General features: G+C 34.3%; 2 protein-coding genes across 3 annotated transcripts; both read right to left on the bottom strand.

The window, feature by feature from the left end:
- Positions 1–369: 369 nt before the first annotated feature.
- Positions 370–3,695, bottom strand: LOC109003778 (mitochondrial import inner membrane translocase subunit TIM10-like). The gene is made up of 6 exons (XM_018982066.2): positions 3,542–3,695; positions 3,379–3,429; positions 3,111–3,163; positions 1,947–1,985; positions 1,687–1,756; positions 370–798 (listed from the first exon to the last, which is right to left on the bottom strand). The coding sequence occupies exons 2-6, from the start codon at positions 3,421–3,423 to the stop codon at positions 748–750; spliced, it is 258 nt and encodes an 85-aa protein (XP_018837611.1). The 5' UTR covers positions 3,424–3,429; positions 3,542–3,695; the 3' UTR covers positions 370–747.
- A 12,476-nt stretch (positions 3,696–16,171) lies between these two features.
- On the bottom strand, positions 16,172–21,471 carry LOC109003777. 2 transcript variants are annotated; one of them, XM_035690296.1, is made up of 2 exons: positions 20,831–21,471; positions 16,172–16,619 (listed from the first exon to the last, which is right to left on the bottom strand). In XM_035690296.1, the coding sequence occupies exons 1-2, from the start codon at positions 21,217–21,219 to the stop codon at positions 16,616–16,618; spliced, it is 393 nt and encodes a 130-aa protein (XP_035546189.1). In that variant the 5' UTR covers positions 21,220–21,471; the 3' UTR covers positions 16,172–16,615. The 2 variants fall into 2 exon arrangements, with proteins under 2 accessions (XP_035546189.1, XP_018837610.1); XM_018982065.2 differs by having other exon boundaries at positions 16,172–16,581; positions 20,831–21,465.
- Positions 21,472–26,899: the final 5,428 nt, after the last annotated feature.

The raw sequence follows: 26,899 nt of genomic DNA, 5'->3' as shown, positions 1-26,899 counted from the left end.
TCCGGGCCTGTTTGCTTGCACCTCGACTATTCCCACAGAGCCCTAAAGTTAACAACCAGGTAAACCTCCAATGGCCCTAAAAGGACTCGAACTGGTGACCGTTGGGGAGCAAACCCAAGGCTGGACCAGCTTAGCTCCAGTCAGTTTCTTTCATATGAGCTGATAACAGAGATGAAAAACGAACTTTGTTGGGCAGAGTTGTGCAAGCATGCCGTGACAACAATTTTGTAAGCTCACTACAACGGGGGAAGAACGTGGCTTCTTGAAACCCAATAAGCAGCAAGAAGCAACCAAAACAATTGGAGATGTAATAAAGCATCATGGAATAATAACAAATTCAGTCATCTATTCTAGAGTAAAAGATATATCCTCAAAACACCTAGATAAGATGAATCTGTATAATGACATCATATACTATAAACTATGAATGTCTTCCCGTATCCATTTATTTGTATCAAGGATGCTCGCACAAATTAATCATGTGCCAAGAACCAGATTTGAACTGGTAAAAAATGATCTCTCATTAAGAAAAGCAAATACTTTTTCAGACTTGCAACTAGGGGGCAGCATAAATTCAAAATACTGCCTTTTTTCCCCTCTCAAACGACAAAATGGATATCACCTCATAATGTTGGGTACAAACAAAGAGAGAAAAGAAAATAATTTTAGCGTCCACCTTCTTTCATAGCCAGCCAAGTTAACATGTAACAAATGCAGAATGGCTTTCAGATGAGAGCAGCCTTAATTTCACATTGGAGGCCGACCAGAACCGAGTAGCTGGCCAATTAGATTAGTCACCTGGAACACACAGAAAAGATTTTGCTTTTATCTTCCATTAAATGATAGTCATCTACATGCAACCATAAGTGAAGAATTATGAAAAATGGAACCAAGAAGCAGCTCATTACTCAAATATCTATGTTTCGGCTATAAGTATCTAGGTTTTTTTTTTTTGATAAAGTGTTTAGGCCATCCTAACGCAAAACCAGGACTGTGGCCCTCACATACTGAGTAAAAAAAATTGTTAACAGGACCAAAACCAGCAAAACACGGATACTGAAAAATAATAAAATAAAAGCCATCAACAGCCTAAGACTACAGTGGTCAAAGAATGGGTAAGGAAAAACGAATAAAGCAGCCAGGGAGAACACGAAAGAAAGTAATATGGTAAACCTTTCTTTAAAAAAAAACAAATCCAGGCCATAAGAATTCCCCAATATATTACAGTCATCACGGCAACACGTCTTTGCCCCTTGTACAGGGATATCTGAGTTATTAGATGTCTATAAACTTTTGGAGCAATATTATAGCGTGGGTATGACTTAGCCACAGGAAGAAAAATAGTAGCTAATAAAGGAACAAAGGAAATATCCCTCCGCCAAACCACGTGCATGTGTATGCAGATAATGGTAAACTAAAACTTATATTTCCATCTGTTAACAATCGGCAAACTATGTAAGCTTTTTTTCGAAAACAAAGGCCAAGAGAATAATGCAACCATGAGAGTAAATTTCATTCCTATCAAAAGATATTTACACCTCCCCCAATAAAACAAGTCAAGAGAATAGATAATAACAATAAAAAATAAAAAACTGTTCCACTTGTTTGATATAAAAAGAAAAGATAAAAGCATCAGAAGTTCACAGGAAGTACTCTAAACCATGCCTGAATACATCAACAACTTACTTGCCAATATTTTGAAACACAGCGATCAATGCAACTATTTTCGCCCATATTTAGTTCAGATTCCTTGTACCTGAATAGTAAAAGAATATATTGGATACAGCCTTTTTTTGGTACAAGAAGAACAACTGGGTAGTTTCTGGAATCATTTATTTAGAAAACTTGAACTGAACTTCTTGGGAAAGTCTTCAAAGGAGAACTCAAAATCTACTTAGAAATGTTCATGGAAATTGTTGGAAATAAATGAACACAAATTCTTGTACCTTTTCTCCACGCACTTATTAAAACATGTGTGTGTGAGCCTGAATGGGTAAAAAGAGAAGAGAAAATACATTAGCCTCAAGAAATATTTTATCAAGAATGGAAGCTCATAAGCAATGCAGAGTTTTTTAATATACATATCAGCAAGCAAGTTCTTCAACTACATCAGTCCATTCCAATTCTAAATACAGCAATTCAAATCCATTATAAATATGCTTAATACGACAGTTTAGGTAGATTATACTCGTCCAAAACTTAAAAATAAAATCAAGATAAACTGAACCTATGGCAAAGCTAAATAATCAACAAACTAGTAGTACCTCATCCCACCTATACCTAATTAAAGTGTTTTTGGAATTAAATTATTAAATAACAAATTAACCTCTTTCAGTAGAATGTAGATTAAGATTTAATTTACAGATATGTTTGCTCTTGTCTTTACTTAACATGAGAAATATATATATTTTCTTGATCCAACGAGAGTATGTATGAATGGAAATTGATGATGACTATTTTTCAACAGATAACCACATTTTACTGCAATATTCAACCCAGCTCATTACAAAGCCTTTTTTTCTTGAGAAATACTATAGCCACAAAGAGATTGCACAAAAGTAAATCCACAAACTGATGTGGCTTGATGCAGGACATTAGATTGTAAAGTTACTTTTATTGTAAAGTAGATCTAACAGATCACGTAAAACCACGTCAGTTTGTATGTTTACTATTGTAGAATCTCTTTGTATCTAAAACAATTCTCTTTTTTCTTACCCATGAGATGTTTACAAGCACACTGAAATTCAATAACTTGGATCACACCGGGAAAGCAGATTATCATATACATGCACCCATGGTTGCTCGAATTGTGGAGGCAGGTGCCTAATCACGCATGATACACCCGACAGGAAATAAATGACAGAACACTCAAGGACCGTAGTCCAAGAGACATAAAAAGAATTATATGCTCTGCACTGTGTCTTCCCAAGAAGCTCATAAATCATATGCAAGACCATTTTATAATGGCTCTAGCTTCACAAAATTTTTCCATTATTCGATGAGCATTGACAATAGTATCAAATACACTTGATATCAAATCTTAGAAAACCCTATTGTTGAATGGACGACATTTCTAGTATGGAAGGATATATACAAGGCAGAAAACCTACTTGTTGAACAACTCGACCCTATACTCCATCTCCTTTTCCGCCATTCCAAAGATCTGTGGAATTACAATAAGCAGAATTTATAATCTAACTGTCAACAACTTAGAACAAGAGTGCCAGATATACATAGATATACTTGATGAATTCGGTTCAGAGAAAAACAGAAATGCCATGCTCAGAAACACTAAAAAATAAAACTAATTTTTAAATTTCATTTCCACAGTTAAATTCAAGATCTGAGTATCAAACAATAGTTAAAAAAGGTACCCACCTGTTCTTTCTCCAAGCCCGACGGCGGATTATTGTTGGCAGCCATTGGACCCTAAAAAATCAAAGATAGTCGCCTAACGTCTTTTATCCCAAAATATCCAATTTTATGCCTATGCGCAATAGAAAAAATTAAGTAAAAGCTTCGAAGGTTAAAATAATCTTACTTGTTGAGAGGGAAACTCTCTGTTGAGGGGTCTAGAGTTTAAAATCTTTGGGCGTTATGAACTTATGAGATAGAGTGCATACGATTTAGGGTTTTAGAAGTGAGCCGACAGAGTGAATGTGATCAATAATGTTAAATGAATGAGCGGCCATAATAACACCGCCTATGTTGTGTGTGGTTGTTAAACTAAAATCAATTCATCTTAAATTATTTATTAATAAGATTTATTATTTTTTTTAATTTTTTTATAAAAAAAGTAAAATTCATTTTAATTTATTTTATATATTTTAACTTAAAAAATTAAATACATCTCAATCTTAAAAAAGTTAAACAAAATATTACTATTTATAATTTAACTAAATTCATCTCAACATATAGAAACATAATCTACTTTTAGGAAAGATGTAAAAGATTAAAGTTTTTCTATTGGACAATGCTACAGCTCCCGCCCGTCGGAGATCTAGCATATATTTTCACGTGTTGTTTTTTTAAATTATTTTTTATATAAATTTTTTTAATATTTTTAAATATTTTTAAAAAATAAAATAAATTTAGAATATCATTAAAAACATTTCTTTAATTAAAAAGTAAAAAAAATTATTAAAAAATACTTCTTTAAATTTTTATTTTACTTCGTGATTAAAAAAATATTTTTAATAATATTATAAATTTTTTTTTTACAATATTTAAAATTATTAAAAAAATCTATATAAAAAAACTAAAACAAAACACATGAAAACACATGTCCAGCGGTAGCTCCTAGGGGAGCCTGCAGCGGGAGCTCTAGTATTATTCTTTTCTATTATTTTCATTATACTTGATGACGTGATATATATTAAGTGATTTTTATTTAAGTATCTAGTAGAAGAAGTCATTTTAAACATTCTGTCTAATTTTAATGGATTTATCATTTTAAAAAAATAATGGACATGATTGTTTTAAATGAAAAAATAATTTTAAAATAGGGTTTTTTTCATCAATCTTGTCCATTCATTTTTTACTAGAAAGTATCGAATGAAATTTTAATAGAATGTAAGCCAAATTTTTTAAAAAATGTGACATCATCAAGAATAACCAACTATGATAAAGTTTAAAATAATAATAAAAAAAAGAGTTAATTTTCAAAACAGTTCATCTGTTTATCTTCAAAAAATAACCCTCCAATAGGTGATTTACACATAGCCTCCTCAGCATACCTACCATGTGCCCCCACCACATGCACGCAGATGGATCCCTCAGGCCTCATCCCCTCTCATTCTTTCCCTTAGAATCCAGTTTTACGAAATTTCATCTCCCCCCTCTCTGCAACTCTCTTCGCCTCCTCTCTCCGTCGTTCGCACGAGGAACACGACCCTCTTTGCCCCCTCTCTCTATCGTCGCACGAGGAATGTGACCTCCGATGGATTCCCTTGCTATTGAGATTAGATGGGTCTGGTAAGGGAGTGACAGTGAGACACAGAGAACAATGTCGCCCACCTCCGATAGGTCCCTCCGATGGTTGTTGTGGTTGCCTCCTCTTCCTCCGACTTTGGATCAGTCGATATTTTTTCTATTTTTATTTTATCTAATCTTTTTATTTCCATTGGAAGGATCTAGGAGGGGGGCTTCGTCTGGGTTTCAAGAGAGGGGATTAGGATTTGCTGTAGTGCGGCTTGGTAGTCACTGCTTCACGCACGATTCTGTCAAAGTTGAGGTATTTTTTCTTGTAATTGTCGAGAGAGAGCGCTTGGATTCTAAGAAGGGAATGGAGGGGAACCATCTCAACAGGAAATTTGGGAAGAAAGAGAGAGTTTATCTATGGATTTCGACAAAAAGTAGAAAAATAAAGAATAAAAAAGCCGATAAAAGTGGTGCGGATGGGAGATGTGTTCTTGGGCAGTGAAATTCTGACATGAAGATGATGTTCTTGGGCGACTGGAAGATGTGTTTATTATGAAGTGTATGAGCTTATGTTGATTTGTGTGTAATTGCTGATATGGTAGAGTATTATTGGAGGTTGTTAAAAGCTTATTTTTGGATGGACCGCTACAAAATGGCTTTGATAAGAAAATAAAATAGCATTATCCATCTAAAAAACATTTCATTCCCTAGCCATAAAAAGATTAAAAAAATGAAATAAAGTTGTTTTTACAGTCTTCTACTTGCAAATCGATGCAAACAAACCGTTAGTTATATGATATTATAATTACAATGTTGGTATTATAATAGCTAGTTTTTAATTTAATATGTGAGGCGCGTCATAAATTTTTTTCTACAACAACATGCAACTGCAATTTCCTTTTAATTTTGTTTTTCCAAAAATATGCTTTACCAAGATCATGTATGATCCTTAAGTAAGTCGGAACTTCTTGAATTTATTTGAGATATTTATAATCATAATTAAACAAAAAGATTGGTATCATTGCTCTAGATAGATTTTTTTTTTTAAAAAAAATTGAGTTATAAAAACTTTTGTGATGATGTGGCGTCGCACCACATCTGAGCTCCACACGTGGCAGCCCACTTTGCCACCTCACCAACAATGGTCCCTCCGTCCAGCACCACCTGGAAAGTAACCCTTGCAACCCTAAAAATATGGTCGAGCCATCTCCCTTCATTTCATCATCTTGTCATACACTTGGCAAAAAGGTTTTTAGGAAAGAGAATGAGATGGAACTACTGGCTTATACTAAGCCTTCTCTTTCATATTTTGTTTCCCCCATGCTCTTGTTGTGTGCCGTCCTTCACTACTAATGATATTCACACATTTTGGTCAGTCATTTCAATAGTTTCTGGACAACATACTCATTGGAACTTCAGGCCATTCATTGGTAACAAAAGAATTGGAAAATTGAAAGAGCTAGAGGCCTATTGCCTAGCCCTTCCTTCAGCATCACTTCACTTCTTTTCTTTTGTAGAAACTGCCCATTACCACTAATGACATTCACACCATTTGATCAGTTATTTTATTAGCTTATGGACAACACAATCATTTGGAACGAGGCCATACATTGGTCACAAAAAGTTGGAAACTTGAAGGAAAAGCCATGGAGGAAAATTGAGCCTCTCTTCAACTTCTTTTTACTCATTTTTTTGCAGAAGTCAACCATCTGTCTAGCATTCAGCCTGCATCTCTAAAGAGCCCCAAGGTTAGCACATCATTAGAAGATCTAAGACTATCCATTTGGCATTAAAGCGAGAGAGAGAGAGAGAGAGAGAGAGATTGGGTGGGTTTAACTCAAAACCAACAGCTCATTTCATTTTTCCTTCTTGTTGTCGAAGTGACTAACCCGATGACTAACCCAAGAGGGAAGGTGAATTGGGTTGTTTTAAAAAATTAAAAATTAAAAATTAAAAATTAAAAATTAAATACACAATAGAAAATGTGAATAAAATACTAAGCAGCAGTAAATATAAAAAGTAATGGTAAGAGATGTAAACTCAATATTTTAATAAGATTCAGTCTCACTACCTACGTCCTCACCTCAAGCTACCCCTTTACGATTCCCAAATTGATTAGTCAACCTCTTTCAGGTGAAAATATAAACCTATTACACATTTGAGCAATATTGCTTCAAAGAATTCGTGTAGCACACCCTCTACACTTACAATCACATTCCGAGTGATGACTCAACTATTCCCCTTGTTGAACTCCTACTATACTTACAAGTGTTACACTTACTCTTTTATTGTTTATACAAGGACTGATAGTGGATAGGTTATCAAAATACACTCCTCAATAAGTGAAATGAAAATAGCATAGTGTAAACTATATCCATCTCAAAACTAACAAGTGTTAAGACACAATGCTATGAAAGAGAGATTGAAAGCTTTTGATGAATGAATATTGTTATAACGCTTGTAGTTAATGTATTTTTGAAGATTATAAATGATCTATTTATAAGCATATAAAACTTCATTTTCAAATTTAAAAAGATTCAAACGTTGAAAAGGAGCATCATTCATTTTTCAAAACTTTCAAGTAAAATCTTTTACTTTTTATGTATGTCAAAAAGAGCATCAATCACTTTTCAAATTTTCAACAAATCATGCACATGTGAAAATGACAATCAATCATCATTCAAATTTTCAAAATTTAAACTTTCAATTATATCATGTACATGTAAAAGATGACAATCAATTATCTTTCAAATTTCAAATTTTCAAACTTATCATGCACATATGTAAAATGCAAATTGATGTCTCATGAGAAAAAATTCCTTTCGAGCTTTAAAACCTTTTTCAAATTTTGAAGGAGATGTACAAAATTACTCTAAGAGCATCATTTGTAAACTTGTTCCCTTTCTTGTTCATGCTTAATTTGTTAATATCCTTGACTCTATTTTGTGGACAACTTGAGACTCTTTTATACGTAAACTCATTTGGTATCATCAAAATTCATAAGTATACTTGAAATTATATGATGCTTGAAACCTTAGGTTCAACAATCTTTCATTTTTTTATGATGACAAACACTTGGTAAGATTATCCGTAGTAATGCTCAAGCTCCCCTTGAGAATGTGTGCTAGTTTTTCAAGTAATAGATAAACTTAATTCCAATCACACATATATATATATATATATATATATAAAGCTTAACCATTCAAGGGATATAAAATCAAATAAAGCATTGGCAAAAATATGTTAATGTCCTATTCTATACTTCTCCATTTTTTGACATCATTAAAAAGGGCCACAGTAACCAAAGATGAAAATGGGCGCTAGTAGAAACTACAGATAGCTAAATAATTGGAGCTACTTAGGCCAGACAAGTTCTATAGAGCTATAAGGTTAGCCTTATCGAGTTAGTGCAAAAAGATCTTCAAATTCAGTTGATATTTTTGACAAATGATATTTTGTAAAGATTTGAAAGTTCTGAGTTTCTACTTAAAAGGATTGTCCTTACCCATCAGATTCTCATGAGAAAAATTCCTCACATTGTTTCTTAACCTGTTTTTTGTTTATCCAAAACAACTTTTATGGTCGAGCAATTTTCTTCCAATAATGTTTCAGATTTAAATCAGGAACCCTTCACTCCTCAACCACTTATTTTCTCTATTAAGTCTATTAATTCCATGCCATGATAGGAGAAGAGAGACGTTTGACTTGCAAGACTGATTCTTAGGTCAATATAGAATCAAAGACTCTCAATGCTCAATATAATGCTAGTGTTACAACCATGTCTCAGAGATTATGAGCAAGAGTGAGTGACGTTGATCAATTTAACAATGAAATTTTTAAATTGTGTTGAATGCTTGTTGATAAATGTGAAAAAATAAAAAGTTAAAACAGGAAGACTAGGAGTTGAAAAAGTTGACAAATTGGTATGCTCGTGACTTCAACCACAAGTAGAGGAACTAGAAAGAAAAAGAGCTCAAACTCAAGGCCAACAGTAGCGAATAACGATAGAGATTAAGTATTTAGGAGAAAATAACTTTTGAGAAGATTGAAAAAAAATTGGGGGACAAACTGTAATAAATTCAGCTGCCTTAGTAAAAATAAATTTTGACAAAATGAGTCAAGCATGTCTTGTAATGTTGACCAAGTAAGATATGAAGAGGTTTGATGTTTTGTCTTATGCTCATGTTTATCTCTGTAAATGCAGTCTTCAACTTATCCAATTCGCATTCAATCTTCTTCACATATATGTAATCAATCTATATTCTTACTCTGTAAGTTTTCTCTATTAGCAATGGCTCAACAATCTTCTTCCAATAATCCTTTTGATCAATATATGAGAAATTCTACACCTCAATCACCAGTTTTCTTAGCATCTACCAAGGTGTCATGGTGTGGTATGAAAGATATCTAGCTAATAAGCCAGATGATGAGGCTATTTATGAACTAGTGACTCTTGGCACTCGATATTTATCATCCATTGTCGCATTTTCTCTACGATTTCAGTCTAGAACAAGTGAGGTTGAAAAGTTTAATAAGAAAATTTATATACTCTAGTGGCTTGTTCAGTAGTCTAACATAAAGATAAGGCTTAAAGCAAGAAAATAAGTAGTTGAGGTCCTCGCTAGACTATTCATCCGATTGCCTAATACTTTAGATAAGGATATCATGCTGATATGTGAAGAGTAGGAACGCTTAAAAAATTAGGCTAAGAATCTCAAGTTTTTTTTAAGTAATTTTGATCTAAGAAATTATATTTGCAGTCTTAGGGTGTGCAAGTCTCGTGTACTCCCTTTTAAAAAAATAGATAAATTTGAGACCTACATGAGCAAGTTATTTTTTTAATCTTTTTTCCCATCATAGTGCGTAAGGCTTACATGTCTTTTGACTATATCTAGTATTACTCTTTTAAGATAATAAAAGAATATTTACCAAATATCCATAGCATGCAGCATTCTTAATTCTCTTCTCATCATGCATAATATATCTTCTGGCTGAGGGTTTGTGAAAATATCTGCCAACTGGTCGTATGTGCTTGTGAAATCTAGTACAATGTCACCCTTGCACATGATCTCGTAGAAAATTATATCTAATTTCAATATGCTTGGTAATAGAATGTTGTACTGGGTTGTTTGAAAAATTTATAGCATTGATATTATCAACTTTAAGTGGAATGTGATTATATATGAGCTTAAAATCCTAAAATTGTTGCTTCACGTATAGAACTTGAGCACAACAACTACCTGCAATAACATATTCAGCCTTAACAATAGATAATACAACAAAATTTTTTGTTTTACTAAACTATGAAACAAGTGCATAACCTAAGAAGTAATATGTTCCACTAGTACTTTTTTCGATCAACTTTGTAACCAACATAATCTACATTTGAGTAGCTGATTAGATCAAAATATTGCGCTTAGGATACCAAAACCATAGATCAATTGTGCCAACAAGATATCTAAGAATACACTTAACCACATTCAAATGGGATTCTTTTGGAGATGATTGAAATCATGTGCATAAACATACACTAAATATAATATCCGGTACTTGTTGTCAAAAATATTAGACTACCAATCATACATTGATACACTTTTGAGTCAACTGGCTTACTGCTTTCATTTTTTACAAGTTTGGTGAATGGACTCATTGGTGTTCCAATTTACTTTGTACCTTTCATTCCAAACTTTTTGAGTAATTTTTTTTTATATATTTTGACTAATTAATGAAGATAAATGTTTTAGCTACAAATGAATTCCACAAAAGTAAATTCATAAATTGACGTGGCATAATGTGATATGCTAAATTGTAAAGTTACTTTTATTGTAAAATCTAACATTTCATATAAAGCTATGTTAGTTTGTAGGCTTACTTTTGTGAAATTATTTTGTGGTTGTATCACTTCTCATTGATAAATATTCCCCTTTTTGCTTGCTTGATTTGCAATCCAAGAAAGAAGCTAAGTTCTCTTATCATGCTCATCTCAAGTTCTTCATGCATACTCTTAACAAAAACTTAGCACATTTTTTCATTAATACTACCAAATATTATATCATCTACATAAATTTAAATCAGAAGAATATCATCATCTTCATTAAACATGAAAAGGGTTGTGTCGATTTTTTCTCTTGAAAAACCTTTTTTCAATCAAGAAAACATTGAGCCTCTCAAGATCTAGGAGCTTGTTTGAGTTCATATAGTGCTTTTGCCAACTTAAAAACGTGATTTGGAGAAATATGATTTTCAAAACCTGGAAGTTGCTCAACATATACCTCCTCATTAATAAAAACATTTAAGAAAGTATTTTTAACATCCATTTGAAAAAGTTTGAAATCATTATAACAAGTATATGTAAGTAGTGTTTGAATAACTTCTAATCTTGTGACCGGTACATATGTCTCATCATAATCAATTCCTTCTTCTTGATTGAAACATTGGACTACTACTCAAGCCTTATTTCTAGTGATAACTTCAAACTCATCTTTCTTGTTTCTAAAAATCCATTTTATTCCAATAATAGTATGATTTTTGAGTCTGGGAACAAGTGTTCAAACATCATTTCTTTTAAATTGATTTAGCTCTTCATGCATAGCTAGAATCCAAGATTCATCAAGAAGTGTTTCATCAATATTTTTGGGTTCAATTTGAGATTAAAAAAAAAAATACTATGATTGCAAGTATTTCTAAGAGATGATCGACTACTTACACCTCATGATGGTTCTCCTAGAATTTGTTCCGCTAGATAATCTTTTACACGTTTCTACTATTTGGTTGCATATTGCATTAAGTTTTGATAATATTTCTTAATGTCTTCACATTGGACCTCCTCTATTGTGTTTTCTTTATTAGGTTTAAGGCTCTATATGTTATTTATAAGTTTTGTTTCTTTATCACCAGATTTATTGGAAAACATGGGGTTAGATTCATCAAATACTACGTGCATAGATTATTGTGCAGTCATAATTTTTTTATTGAAGACTTTATAAGTTTTACTATTAGTAGACTACCTGAGAAATATACATTTATCAAATTTTGCATCAAACTTGCCTAATCTATCCCTGACATTCAAAATGAAACATTTGCATCCAAACACATGAAAATAATCAATGTTAGGCTTTCTCTCATTCCAAAACTTATAAGAGCATTAGCATTGGTCTATGCATATGCATATGCAAAATTACCTCTTTTGCATATCCACTTTGCCATTCAAGCAAAATTCCCACATTGGCTTATGCATATTTGAAACAAAATAATAATAAAATATTATTATTTTATTATTATTACTTTTTTGCTAAAATTAATTTTTTTTTATATATTTTACAATTAATATCCACTACATACATTTGACATTAATGATACAAATGTAATAATAAAAAATATAATTTTTTAATAATAATATACTAAAAATATAATAAAATGAAAAAATATATATAATATATTATAATAATAAAATGAATGTGCAAGTGAATGTTTGTTTTGTTGTTGAAGGAGGGAGAAAATGAAAGGATTGTGTGAGAGAGAGTAGGAGGAGAGAGAAATAATTATTAAAATATGATTTGTAGGGTGAATAGTGGTTATCCAAATTTGGATAAGCACTATTCATAGGTAGCTAAATATTTGGATATGCATAAGCCAATGTGGAGGATTTTAGGACCATATTATCCAAATATAACTTTGCATATGCATATGCATATGCATAGACCAATGCTAATGCTCTTGGATTTTTATCTAACCTAGATATTAACATAACTCTATTTTTCTCATTGAGCATTGTTCTTGCCATCTCTTGAAAGGATATGTTCTTCCTCTCTCCTACTCCATTTTGTTGAGGACATCAAGAAGCAAATAAATTATGCACAAAACCATTTTCATCACAAAATTTTTTAATATCTTTATTAGCAAACTCTTTCTCCTATCATTTCGAATACTTAGAAATAATTTAGCCATTTCCATTTTAAATTCTCTTGTATAGCTTGGTATAGGCTGAGCAAAAAAGATGACCCAAGTATATATAGAGAAATCATCAACAATAACAAATACATAATATTTTTCTCATAATCTTTCAATTTTGTTTGGTGTAAAAAGATCCATGTATGTTAGTTGTAATGGTTTAGTAGTGAAAATATGCTACTTGATTTTAAAAGAAGTTTTTATTTGTTTACCAAACTGGAATGCCTCACGAATTTTTTCTTTAAGAAAACTTGTCTTTGGAAAACCTCTCACAAAATCATTTTTTTAAGTTTATAACTAAGTTCTACGTTGGTAAACTTCTATGTCATAGCCAACTAGTTTCATTTTGCGAGCTAAAAAATAAATAGTATATTGTGAGACAATTTCTTCGTATTCAATTGTATAAACAATATTGCTTCTAAAGGTAAGAAACAAACATTACATTCAAGCTCATTCAAAATAATGCACTTATCCCTTTTGAAAGTAATTATAAAACCTTTATCACATAATTGATTTATGATAAAAACGAGGTTCGGTCCTACTACCTACATTCTCGCCTCAAGCTACCATTTGAGAATTCTCAAATTCACTATTCAAGCTCCTTTAAGTGGAGATAGAAACATATTACACGTTTGAACAATACTACTTCAAAGAAATTGTGTAGAACACTTTCTATACTTACCATCACCTTTCGAATGGTGATTCAACTATTCCTCGTGCAGAACTCCTACTGCACTCACAAAGGCTATACACAACCTTTTATTGTTTATACAAGAGCAGACATTGGGTAATTTATTAGTGTACAATGCTCAGTGAGTAAAATGAAAACAGTACAATGCAAACTATATCTATTTTTAAAATGAACAATTGTTAAGGCTCAATGTTAGAAAAGAGAAATTGAGAGTTTTTTATGAATGAATGGCATAATGTTTGTAGTTCATGTGATGTTGAAGATCTCAAATGAGTTATTTATTAACATATGAGACTTACTTCTCAAATTTAAAAAGATCCAAAGTAAAAAATGAGTATCATTCATTTTTCAAAAATTTCAAACAAAGGTTTCTCCTTTTGTAATTATCAAAGACAAATCATTTATTTTTTAAAATTTTGAAATAAAATCTTATACTTTTTGAATATGTCAAAAAGAGCATCAATTACTTTTCAAATTTTCAACAAATCATTCACTTGGGAAAATCACAAATTTTCATAATTCAAAATTTTAATCATATCATGCACATGTGAAAGATAATGATCAATCATCCATCAAGTTTTCAAAATTCAAATTTTCAATCATATCATGCAAATGTGAAAAATGACAATCAATTATTTTTCAAATTTCAAAATTTCAAACATATCACACACATATGAGAAATACAAATTGATGTCTCATGAGAAAATATTTCTTTCGAGCCTTAAAACCTTTTTCAAATTTGAAACAAACATACAAAATTACTCTAAGATGTTCATTTGTAAGATTGTTTCCTTTCTTGCCCATGCTTGATTTGTTAATGTCTTTAGCTCCATTTTGTGGACAACTTGAGACTCCTTTATGCTTGAACTCGTTTTTTATCATCAAAATCTATAAGTAAATATATAGTTATATGATGCTTGAAACATTGGGTTCAACACTTCTATATACCGAGAGCTACCTTGTCCCTTGCCATTCCTTTGTTACTCACTTTACTCAATACCATCTCCAGTTACTTTACACAAGATCATAGGTCACAATCACCAAAGTCTTAGAGCAACCTAGAGATTTTTTGTTAGTGCTTGGTGTAGAGGGAAATCGGTTTTGCTCCAAGATTTGAGCTTTGGTGAGTTAAATACATTCTCTCTTTATTTCAGTACTTGTTAGATGATTATGTTAAGAAGTGGTATGAAGCATTTTATGGGAGCTTATGTTGGATATTTGAGGTAGATGTTGGTTGAAAGTCATGGTTAGCATTAATGTGGTTAGTGTTGTTAGTTTGAGATTGAACTTTGTAAATGATGGATTTTTATGACTTAAATGGTGTGTACAGATCTTTGTTTGGGTTTATAAATGAATTATATTATTTGGATGTATGATTCTTGCATGAGATTTCAAGTATAAGAGTTCAGAGTGTCATTTAGATCTATTGCATGTCTCGATTAGTACCTTGTTGTTGCATGTGGTTGATTTTGAGTTTGATCTTCATAAATGTTAAATTTTTATGAATGACATGATGTTAAGGACTCACATTAGGTTGTAAATGATGTGCATGGTCCAAATGTTTAAGAAACCTTCAAAATACAAGTAGATGAGAGATATGTTAAAGACTTTTCTAAGTATATATCTCGGTTTCAAGCCTTAGTTTGTGCATTTGATTTCCTCTCAAAAATATGTTTTGGTTTAGGTGTTTATTTGGAGTTAGTATCTTCAAGAAATGATTTTGAACCTGTTTATGTTTAGAATTTTTAATGGCTTTGATGATCTATGCATTAAAAGCATAATAGGAACAAAACAAACTCGATTAGGTTTCGGTTCTTGATATTCATGTCCATATACATGTTAGTTGATATTTTCTTTAAATCCTTCATGGATCAAGAATGTAAACATGTTTAGAGTTCTGTTTTAGAGTATAATCAAGTATTTATTTTCGGTTTGAGTGATTGCAAGTGTGAGCTTAGTCATGAATTTCAATTAAGTAGACCTTAATTGCTTATTTTTCTACTATACAATTTATGTTGAGTGTGGAACTTCTACCCTCAAAGCATCCACTGGGGCGAGGTAAGAAAGGAACAGCAGATGTGTTGTTCCTGTTTGAGATTTAGATGAGTTGAATAAAATATTATTAAAATATTAATTTTTAATATTATTATTATTTTGAGATTTGAAAAAATTGAATTATTTATTATATTTTATATAAAAATTTAGAAAAATTATAATGATGAAATGAGATAAAACGATTTTCGAATCCACACGAGCCATCCATTGTCCCCTCAAACAATGGATACTGTTTGAGATTGCTGTCAGACTTTGCTGGCAATTTTCTGTTGGAATAATACTAATCTTCATCTTGAATTCTATCCTTGTAATATTACCGACCAATGTGATACATTTTAAGTGATTTTTGTAAGTCAACTACAAAAGTAGAAATCCATTTAAAATATGATATCACTACATCACTTAGATGTGACTTAAGATGATAGAATGAAGAGAGAATCTCTCCTCTTTCCCTTGATGTTTTGCCTGTGCTGGAGCTTTATATTCTCTGGAAAGTGCAAAATATTAAATGCTTGTCAAATCGTGTACATTCTCAACATTATGAAAAGAGACAAATAAATACAACAGGATTGCTGTTTCATTTTCAAAAATTACAAGACGTGTAATTGAATGGCACATGCTCACAGAAACTTTTGTAATTATACATCACATGCATACACGTTTCATAGCAATTCTAAATACTGGGGGGCAAGTAGGCATAAGTGGAGGTGAAGTGTATATATATATACATCCAGAACTGAACTCATGTTAGTATTTTAAAGTGAAAAAGCCAAGAAATGACAAAGCCAAGGACCATGCAGGCCAATAGAAAATTCATTATGCGGCGGCCATGCCAAATGGTTCGGTTCTCCACCAGTATCACTGGTGCTGCTAATGCTGAGGCTGAAACAGTAGCAGCATTATTTGCCTCATTTCTTTGCATACTGGCAACATTGAGTGCAGTGGCACCACAGATCTCACAGGTCCTGAAAATATAGATATTTTTATTTGTGGCAGAAATTATCTGAAAATGAATCAAAACTATCAGTTACTGAATTTTGTAAGGCATATGAAGAAAAAAAATGAGATAAGAAGCAAGTTTCAAATCTAAAGGACAGCATCAAGCTCTGGATTACTGCTCTATTATGTACATTCAATTCAACTTACCAAAGCATTTATGAACTTATCTCTTGACAATATTTCAAAAGATTAGGATGCTATCTTGAGGGAAACTACACCAAGTACCAATCCTTTGCAAGAACTACCAAAGTTGCAATTTATCCCCTTGTCCTGATCTAACCATTAAGATGGACGAAAAGTAATCGACGTGGCATTCAAGGAAAAGGAGTGGGTGGATTCAAAAGTAGTAGTAGTTTGAGGGATAAAGTGACAAACTTTTTGCTAAGTAGAATACAGTGACTACTTTGGTAGTGCAGTGGTCATATTGCAAATGAGTGGTAGGTTGAGGGGTAAAAATGGATTTTTAACCATCTTCAAACAAGAATTGGAAACTTGGACTGCATTCAAGTTATTCTTGTTCTAGAAATATGTATGTATGTATGAATTCAAATTATATTTGTTATAATATATGATACCAGGGTTTACAAAAATTACAACACAGTCAAGAGGGATTCAATTGGGTGTTTTATCAAGTCATGACAGCAATATTTGCTTCCACTACAATTATCATTACATAATGGAAACCATCCAGTTTCATAAATAATACAGTTCTCTTGTCTACATCCCGACATCTCGTGTACTTGGACAAGGCCTACTTATATTTATCAATAAAAATTTTGTTTACCTATAAGAAAAAACAATACAGCAAGCATGCTCCTCAATTGCTTTACACACTCCATCACAATTGCTAATTTATGTCATAAAAAACTATCAGCTAACACCTCACCAACTGCGCTCTGTTCAATAGATTTGCAGTCATGCCGTGCAACTCATACTAACTTTGATCGCTCGCAATCTTCTCCACTTTCCTAATAGCAATTTAAAACACCTTGATTTACCAAAATTGCATATGGTTTTAAAACAAACACTAGCTGCACAGCATATTGCACAACATGGGCAATATGTAATTGATTAACAATGAACAAGCGCAGTGCCTGCACACCAATTGCCAATATATTTTTTTTTTTTTCCCTCAAAGATAGTCATCGTCTGTCCATACTTGATGGATTGCATTTATTTTATTTAAAAAACAACTTGTCAATCGATTCATCACCTATCAAAGCACAAACAATATCTATTCGAACCACCTTTACTTGTATGAGTACATCTTGGTCCATTCCTATATAATTAATATAAAAGGAAATTGAAGTTAGTGTAACCACCAGGATTGTGAACAGGAGTTCTTATCTCAGTACTCGGTAGAGACAAAAAAGGCAACAGAAAATGAAAGCAAACACAAATCAAATAGTTGCAGGAATTCCATGAGAGGACACCCCAAGACTTGTTTTTATCTGTATAACTTTACTTTTCCTCGACAAAGGAGACAGTGGATGGATGAAACCTACTTATCATTCGTTTATTGGCAAAACCTCCTAAATAGAGTTGATTGTCTCCTAAATAGAGCTGATTGGCAAAACCTACTTATAAGACCAGATTTTGGAATAAGAGCATTGTTTGGCTGGTCGCTGACTTGTTTTCCTCCACTTGCCTCTCCCCCACTTTCCTCTCCACTTTCCATTGCAAACACTGAGCGAGAACGGTAAGGGGCGCACAAACAATGCCGTTGCGCAGGGATGCGATTCGCCAAGCTGGGACAAAAAAAGCTGTCCTGCCCCCTACTGGATTAGGAATGCAAAGGTCTTTCCTTCAAAAGTAGCCCCGGAAAAGAAAGAGCTATGCTATTGACCAACCCTTTTTTAGTGACTTTGAATCAATTGGCCTCTCCTGTTTTCTCATTTTGTTTGAGGCGGGCCAAATAGAGAATGAAATGCAGAAATGGGGAACGGTTCCAAACCTTGCTTTAGGTTTAAGGGCTGCTCGCCCTACCGAAGCACCAAAGGCTTTTGGGGCTTACGCCTCCCTCTTACACGACCTAAAAAAGCTTTCAGTAGCACCCCAACATCGACAGCCACGCGCCGTCCCATTGATCTGGCAACCCACCAATCCACAATACCACACCGGCAAATGTCCAGCCCAGGCCTATCTAGCGGCACTCCTAAGGGTTTTCTTCAGTGTTTTAAATTTCGTACCGTACCGGCCGGTACGGTCGAAATTTTTCGTTTCGGCCGTCCGACCGGTACAGGTACTATATCTGTTCCGTACTGGCTAAAATACCGGTCATACCGGACTAAATTTCGGCCTGTACAGGCCTATATTTGGGCCGGTACCGGCCTTTTTTTTTTTCCGTTTTCTCAAACTACAAACTTATTTTTTAACCCCTAATTCAGACTAGACTATTTATAATTTTTATATATATGTATTTATATATAATTTATTTATATATAGACTATTATTTTGGAATATAATTTTTATATATATTTATATATATAATTTATTTATATATTGACTATCTCGAAATGTTATCCCAAAACGCTATCCCGAAACGATACCGGTATTGAAATATTTCGTTCCAGTGCCTTGACCGGTACGACGTCCAGTACGGTATTCAAAACATTGGTTTTCTTCCCTCTCCGAGAAGCAACCTCCAGTCCTCTCTTTATGTCCAAAGTGGACATCCATTCTAACTTCTTTTCCAGAGGATGAGGGTGTGGAAAGCTTTGTTGGATGCTCTAAAGCAGTCAAGTCCTATGATACATCACCTATCGCAGCTTTCAGACGCAACACGGCAATCACTCAGTAGGATCATATCAAAATTGACCTTTATGGCAATTCGCTCAGTTCACCAAAGGAATATAGATCTGAACCAAACTTTTAGCTCTATTGTCCTTTTAATTTTTAATTATATGCACCGTATTAGTTGTAAGAGTGGGGCTTGTTGGGGCTCACTACCCCCACCTTTTGTATTTCTCTTTTTAATTAATGCATTGTTACTTATAAAAAATAATAGTATTAATGGTCCTTGTAGATTACAAGTTGAGAAATCAAATTGGACTCTGCTTGTGATAAGAAGAGAAGTCAAATAGATAGAATGGAACTATTTCCCATATTGTTTACTAGTTGATTCGAATATTCCCATATAGTAAATATTCGAATCAAGTAGTAAACAATCAATGCTACCATCTTTCAATTGAATTTTCACTCTATGAAAGACTCTTGTTTGGGTATTGGAGTATTCTCAAGTATTCTCAGATATTCTCAAATATTTCCTTACCAAATATCAGTCAAAACACAAAACACTTTTTCAATTTCAAATTTTCAAATTTTCAACTTTTTCATCTAATTATTACATAATCATTACAACTTTCCCAAGCTTCCAAACAAAACACAAAAAATAATTCAACTTTTTTCCAATTTCAAAACAAAAGTAAAATTAAAAAATTATATTCCAACAATTTTTTAACATTATAATATTTTTATTCAATTTTTTCTCTCTCATTTTCCAAAACCTAATAAAATATCTTAACTCAAGTCATTTCACTATTCACAAACCATTTCACTCCTATTCACAGATATTCTGAGATATTCACAAAACAAGTCCTTAATATTTTAATTGTCTATCTTTCCCCAGAAGAGTAAAGATGTGCATTTACTTCTAGTTTTATTGATCATAAGAACTGAACCCAGTTTTTCTGTAAAAATCCAAGTTACTAAACCTAAACGCTAAAATTTTGATATCAGCGTCCCCCGTACCCCTCTTTGTTTGGTTACTTATAGCATGACAGGAGTGTGAAACAAATCGAGCCAACACTATTTCATGCTTTCATCAATTTCAAATAATAAAAAAATCACCATCACTAACCAAAATTATTTAATAGGCTTGTTTTGTATAGATTTTATTCATCTTGAGCCACGCGGTAATGCAAAAAAATTTAAGTTTCAATCATTCATATCCTTCCTTTCCTCTTCTCAGCAATCAAACAGAAACAAAAGAAGAAAATTATACAGGCAGCAATAGCATACCCACAAGTAAACAACATATAGAAAAAAAGAATCCCATGATTCCATATTTATCACCACTACTCACAAAAAGCAGATACCAACAAATGGATATTCAGAATTTCCCAAAAAGCACCCATCATTAATGAACAATCACATACAGAAACAAACGATTTTCATGAGCTAGTTATATGAGAAAATTTAGAAGCCTTTACTCACGTGTTTCCCTTGATCTTGAACCACGTCTCAGCACATTGCTTGTGGGCAGCACCCAAATCACCTTTACAAGCACACCCCAACTCAACTAGCACCCCGGCCTCTATACCATCCTCCAAACCCAAATGGCAAATCCTACAATCTCTTTCAACTTTACCCAAATGCTTCTTCAACTCCTGAACCCCACTCTCCAAGTCGTCTTTAAACAAACAGTCTGGCCCAGAGGAATCCCTCTGAGAGTCCAGCACACCTTCAATCTCCAACGGCGAATGCCACGACTGGTCGTCGGAGTCGCCGGAGATTGAAACGCCACTGCTAGCTGTGACAGAATTACGATAACGGCAGCGACTTGCAGTGCCTGCGTCAACATGGGGCCCCTCCACAGTTGCCATTGTGTAGAGTGAAAGGTCATGGATTTGGGAGAGAAGGCATGGAAAAGGTTAAAAGGTGGAGATTTCCTTCTTAAAGTGTATAGGCCATTAGAGATCAAAGGATTCAAAGAAGGAAGGAGGTGCTAGGGACTGAGATCAGATGGTGAGGTTGGACCATTGCAGCAGGTGGTGTGGTTTTTGTTTGCTCAACTTTATCAAATATCAAAGGTCTTTGTCTGTTTGCTATCTTTGCTATCTACATATCTATGTGTGTCAGTTTTTGAGCAGTGTTGGTGAAAAGGAGATGCTGGCAATTGGTAAACTGTGGGGCAGACTCCAGAGTGCTCAGGTAGTATTATTTTGCTTTCTTTTTTTTCTTTTTTTTTTTTCTTTTTTTCCCGAAGTGGATGAATCGATGATACTTGTTTTATATTTTTTTAATTATATAAAGTTTAAAAAACTTTAATATTTTTTAAATTAAAAAATAATAATCGCAATCATGATTATGTAAGTATTATATAATTATTTTAAAAAAATAAATAAATATTAAACATACATAAAAAAAAATTAATTTTTTAATAATAAATCTCACTCTTTTTTAAAATAATTATACGATGCTTGCACATTTCACGAATTTATGTAGCATTACCATTTTAAATTATACAAAAGTCAATATCCTATAAGATATGTTCCACACTTCTATACACTACTTAAAAACATGTGATTGTATCATTTTATCCTCATATTTCATGAAATATGTTTTGGTATAATGATAAAATTACATATTTTTAAATAATGTCCAGAATATGAGACTTCTGTATAGCACAACTCAGACATTATATGAAAAAATATAGACCTTCTCAATAAAATCATTTCTCAATTTATAATTGCTTGATTTTTGCTTTGAGTTATGTTTTGCATGAAGTTTTTTGTTGTATTTGTTAGATATTCCCCCACTGTTTATGCTAGTGTTTTTCTTTAATTTTACTATAATTGTTATCAAATCTTTTTGCCGAGTCAAATGAGATCAGAATCCAAAGTGTTGAGATTTTATTCAGCTTCAATATCCACTCAATTCAATTGAACAGATGGCATGCAATGCCCTACATTTAGTACGTTTTAATGGGTGAAATATCATAGAGAGGTTTTTTTTTTTTTTTAATAGAAAGAGGAAGGTATCTTCAAGCTTTATCAATGGAAGAACCTTATTATCAAAGAATTACAACCAATAAAATAAACTCTACAAAAACCAAAAAACTACCCATATCCATACAGAAACATTAAGCATTACGGATGTATGGAAGACCAAGTTTGTCTGTCTTCAAAAGACCACGTAATCTCCAAGGCAGCTCTGCAAAAGAATTCCAATTTGAAATGCATCCCTCTGAGGCCATTCTCGCCAACATATCTGCTGGGGCATTCCCTTGTCTATACACGTGAGTTATACTTATATTCATGCCCTTCATCATCTCTTGCAAGCTCCTCCCAATAATCTTCAATGTACCAGAGTCCACAAACTGATTTTCGCAGCCAGTTTACGACAGTAATGGAATCAAGTTCCAGGTCTAAGTGATCAATACCCATTCCTTTTGCTATTTTAAGACCATGAAAAACACCCATAAATTCCCAAATGAGCTATTGTCTTGTCCCAAGGAAACCGAGAGAGTTGTTACCAATTTCCCATTAGAATCACGTATAAGACCTCCTGCCCTGCTGCACCCAGATTTCCTCTACTACTGCCATCTTTGCCACCCAGAATTTTATATTCCTCCACACTTGTTCTACAGATTCTTCTGTCTCCATGTAATAATGGAAGGTAGTCAACGGATAATATTCCCCATTGTGGTCGATTTTTTTGCTCTATTATACCAGCTTGCAACAATCTATCGCCATGACCAGCCATCCTTCACGGTCATGCCTACTTGAAGAGCACACTTCTTCCAAATATTTCTTGCAAACTCACCTTCAGCTAGGATATGACTCTGATCCTCGTAAGCTCCATTTTTACTACAATTGTATTTTGAGACAATTGGAATACCAACCTTTCTAACCCGATCATCCACACTCAAAGCATTATTGAGTCCCTTCCACATAGTTACTGCCATGAATTTAGGAACACTAGAATGCCATACCCAATCAACCCACAATATTCTAGGCATTTTTACCCGTATCACTTCCCAAGCACTCTTAGTGCTAAACTTTCCACCCGAATTAGGCATCCAAATGAGGACATCAGCGCTAGGTTTCTTGCCCCTCAAAGTTTGCATTATCCCCTCCATATGATCTGGTCCAACCAGCCAATTAATAAGTTCATAGTCTCATCGATCCACCACCAATAATTCCTTCAATCTCAAATTTGATGTACTCACCGTATCATAATGATCATAAAGGGGACCATTCTGCCATTTATCATGCCAAAAGAAAGTATCTTCAGACTTTATTTTCCATTTAGCATGTTTGATGACATCTGGGATACAACCAATAACCATTCTCCAAAAGCTCGATCCCTGTCAGGAACCCTAGAAGAACCGATGAAGAGAATCGAAGCTAGAGGGGTTCGGAAGTGTTAAGTGGAGTTCAAGTGTTTGAGACAGGTATACTCGGGACGACGTCGTTGAAGGAAGCAGTAGAGTAATTGAAGACCAAAGCTCACCGTTTTAATGGGGAAGGAATTAATGTCGTTTTAAGGATTTTAATTAGTGTTGTCATTTTCAGTTTTATTGTGAAACGCACCGTTTGGGGGAGTGTCCTAAACGGAGCATTTTATACTGTCATTTACATTCTGTTGGGAGATGTGATTTTATCAAAAGGGTGGAGTTTGTTAGAAGGGAATATAGTCAGACAGTGGGGTAGTGGGATGGGGTCGAAAATCTTGTAGTGGAACTTATTGGAGGAAGGGAGACCTCGAATGCTCCCAGCGTGATAACAGTTTATCCCTTTGAGGAATTTCATCATACATCTTGCCTGCATTCATTTCCTTCTCATGTTCTTGACAGATTCTTATACATTCATCCATAATACAATCTACATTTATTCCATCGTTATTCTCACATTCTTACATCATCATTAATCAAGAGATTCTCGTTAGCCTGGAGTACTCTCGGAGGAAGCTAACAATTGGTATCCTGAGCACTGATCCTACCCAGAAACACCTTTCGCAATTCGCACTCAACACGCATTCCAACCCAGAAATCCATTTCAGTCTCATACAACCACTCACAGCATGGCTGAGGCAACTCGTTCCAAGCAGAACAATCTGGAGGGTCTTCAACGCCAAATCGACATTTTGGGCGAGGAGCTACATGAAATACGGGCAAGCCAACAGACAGCTGATACTCGGATGGACCAGTTCATGGATATGATGCGTACCATGGTAGCCAATCAGAATACCCAGCAAAATGTCCATGTAAACAGAGACCTGTACGAAGCACATGAAGGAGATCAACATCAAAATAGAGGGGGATTTCAGAGAGGAATCAGATTAGACTTTCCTCATTTCAGTGGGGAAAATCCATCAGCATGGGTATTCAAAGCTTCTAAATATTTTGAATATCATCAAACAAACCAAGCTCAACGTCTACTACTTGCTTCTTATCACATGGAGGGGGAAGCCTTGGTGTGGTACCAGGATGCTCTTGATACAGCTCAGTTTAATAGCTGGGACACCATGGTTAGAGCCTTGCTGGTCCGTTTTGGACCCACAGCTTACGACGATCCTATGGAGACCCTTACTCGTCTTAAGCAAACTTCGTCAGTAGCTAACTACAAAGCACAATTTGAGGCACTCTCCAACAGATTACGAGGACTTTCGGACCAACATAAGTTGAGTTGTTTTCTCAGCGGACTGAAAGATGAAATTAGGTTACCCCTACGTATGTTTAATCCTCTTAATCTAAACGCTGCATTTGGCTTAGCTAGGGTGCAAGAGGAATATGTTAGTAGCATTCGTAAACCCATTAAGCTGCACAATGAGAGAGGAATGATACCAGCAGGCCATGGACCTAGCAACACGGCGGTTGGAGGGGAAGGTATTAGTAAGGGGCCGAGAACCTTCCAAAGAGAAGTTTCCTCATTATCGATGGATGAGAAACGAAAGAAGGGCCTATGTTTCCATTGTGAAGAAAAATGAAACCCAAACCACATGTGCACGAAGCCCCGAATTTACTTATTACAAGGGTATGATGGGCTGGAAGAAGGAGGGGAAGAGGAAGAAGTAGCTAAGGAGTTGACTAAAGAAGCTCCAGCTTTGGTCCAAGAAACAATCCAAGAACCCGAGATTTCATTAAATGCTCTCACAGGAACTCCTAGTGCCAAGACAATGAGGTTGAGAGGAACCATTGGAGGAGAGCTAGTGGTGATTCTTGTGGACTCGGGAAGTACACACAATTTCCTCGACCCGGCCATCGTGAGGAAAACCATGTTGGCAGTGGACGCAACACAGAAAATTGCTGTGCGGGTTGCAAACGGACAGCTTATATATAGTGAAGGTTATTGCAAGGCAGCTCACACAAAAATACAAGGTACCTATTTCAACTCTCCGTGTTACATTTTACCTCTTGGTGGTTGTGATTTGGTGTTAGGAGTAGAGTGGTTGGAAACTCTTGGACTCATTCGGTGGGATTTCAAGAATCTTACAATGAAATTTGAGTATGGTGGAAGGGAAGTTACCTTGGTGGGGCTGACTTTGAAGGAATCCACCATGGTGGAAAGTAACAAATCCTTGTTTAATTCGATTAACAAGGGAAAAGGGCTGTTGTTACAGTTATTAGTAAGGGAGGAAGAAGGGAATGTGGGTTGTTTGGGAAAAGAGATGCAGAATCTGCTCAAAAGGTTCAAAGGGGTATTTGAAACACCTAAAGGCCTACCACCCTCACGTGTACATGATCACAAAATCACCCTCAAGGAGGGAACCAAGCCAATTACAGCACGACCATATCGATATCATCATTATCAAAAGGAGGAAATCGAAAAAATAGTTGCTGAATTACTGGAAACGGGGGTAATAAGACCTAGCGCCAGCCCCTTTTCATCTCCGGTGTTGTTGGTACGGAAGTCGGATGAAAGTTGAAGGATGTGTGTCGATTATAGGGCACTTAATAAGGAAACTATAAAAGATAAATTTTCGATTCCCGTCATTGATGAACTACTAGATGAGTTGCATGGGTCGGTTGTATTTTCCAAGTTGGATTTACGATCCGGTTACCATCAAATACGGGTAATACCCGAAGATGTGAAAAAAACAGCATTTAGGACTCACGATGGGCACTACGAATTTCTAGTTATGCCCTTTGGGCTAACGAATGCACCATCAACCTTCCAAGGGTTAATGAATGATGTGTTTCGACCTTATTTGAGAAGGTTTGTACTAGTATTTTTCGATGATATACTCGTTTACAGCAGGGGCTAGGAGGAACATTTGGGTCACTTAGAGAAGGTGTTAGAAGCATTACATCAGCATGAGTTATTTGCTAAGTTATCAAAATGTCAGTTCGGAGTTTTTGAAATTGATTATTTGGGTCATGTGATAAGTGAAAAAGGAGTGGCAGCCGATGTTAAGAAAGTAGCAGCTATGCTACAGTGGCCTAAACCAAAGAATGTGAAGTCATTAAGAGGGTTTTTGGGGCTGACTGGCTATTATCGTAAATTTATTAAGAATTATGGGGTGATAGCAACTCCCCTTACGGATTTACTTAAGAAAAAT

This window comes from Juglans regia, chromosome 5 (assembly GCF_001411555.2).
Source record: "Juglans regia cultivar Chandler chromosome 5, Walnut 2.0, whole genome shotgun sequence".
In the NCBI taxonomy this organism is placed as follows: Eukaryota; Viridiplantae; Streptophyta; class Magnoliopsida; order Fagales; family Juglandaceae; genus Juglans; species Juglans regia.
Note: the sequence above shows the minus strand (reverse complement) of the source record. Positions and strands in the feature narration are given on the sequence as shown.

Excerpts from the sequence above, each read along its gene's own strand:
- LOC109003778 (XM_018982066.2), bottom strand. The coding sequence starts at position 3,423 with ATGGCTGCCAACAATAATCCGCCGTCGGGCTTGGAGAAAGAACAG. Across the intron at positions 1,757-1,946 it reads AATAAGTGCGTGGAGAAAAG|GTACAAGGAATCTGAACTAA; the intron begins GTACAAGAATTT and ends TTTACTATTCAG. Across the intron at positions 799-1,686 it reads GTGTTTCAAAATATTGGCAA|GTGACTAATCTAATTGGCCA; the intron begins GTAAGTTGTTGA and ends TGTGTGTTCCAG.
- LOC109003777 (XM_018982065.2), bottom strand. The coding sequence starts at position 21,219 with ATGGCAACTGTGGAGGGGCCCCATGTTGACGCAGGCACTGCAAGTCGC. Across the intron at positions 16,582-20,830 it reads TTCAAGATCAAGGGAAACAC|GACCTGTGAGATCTGTGGTG; the intron begins GTGAGTAAAGGC and ends CTATATTTTCAG.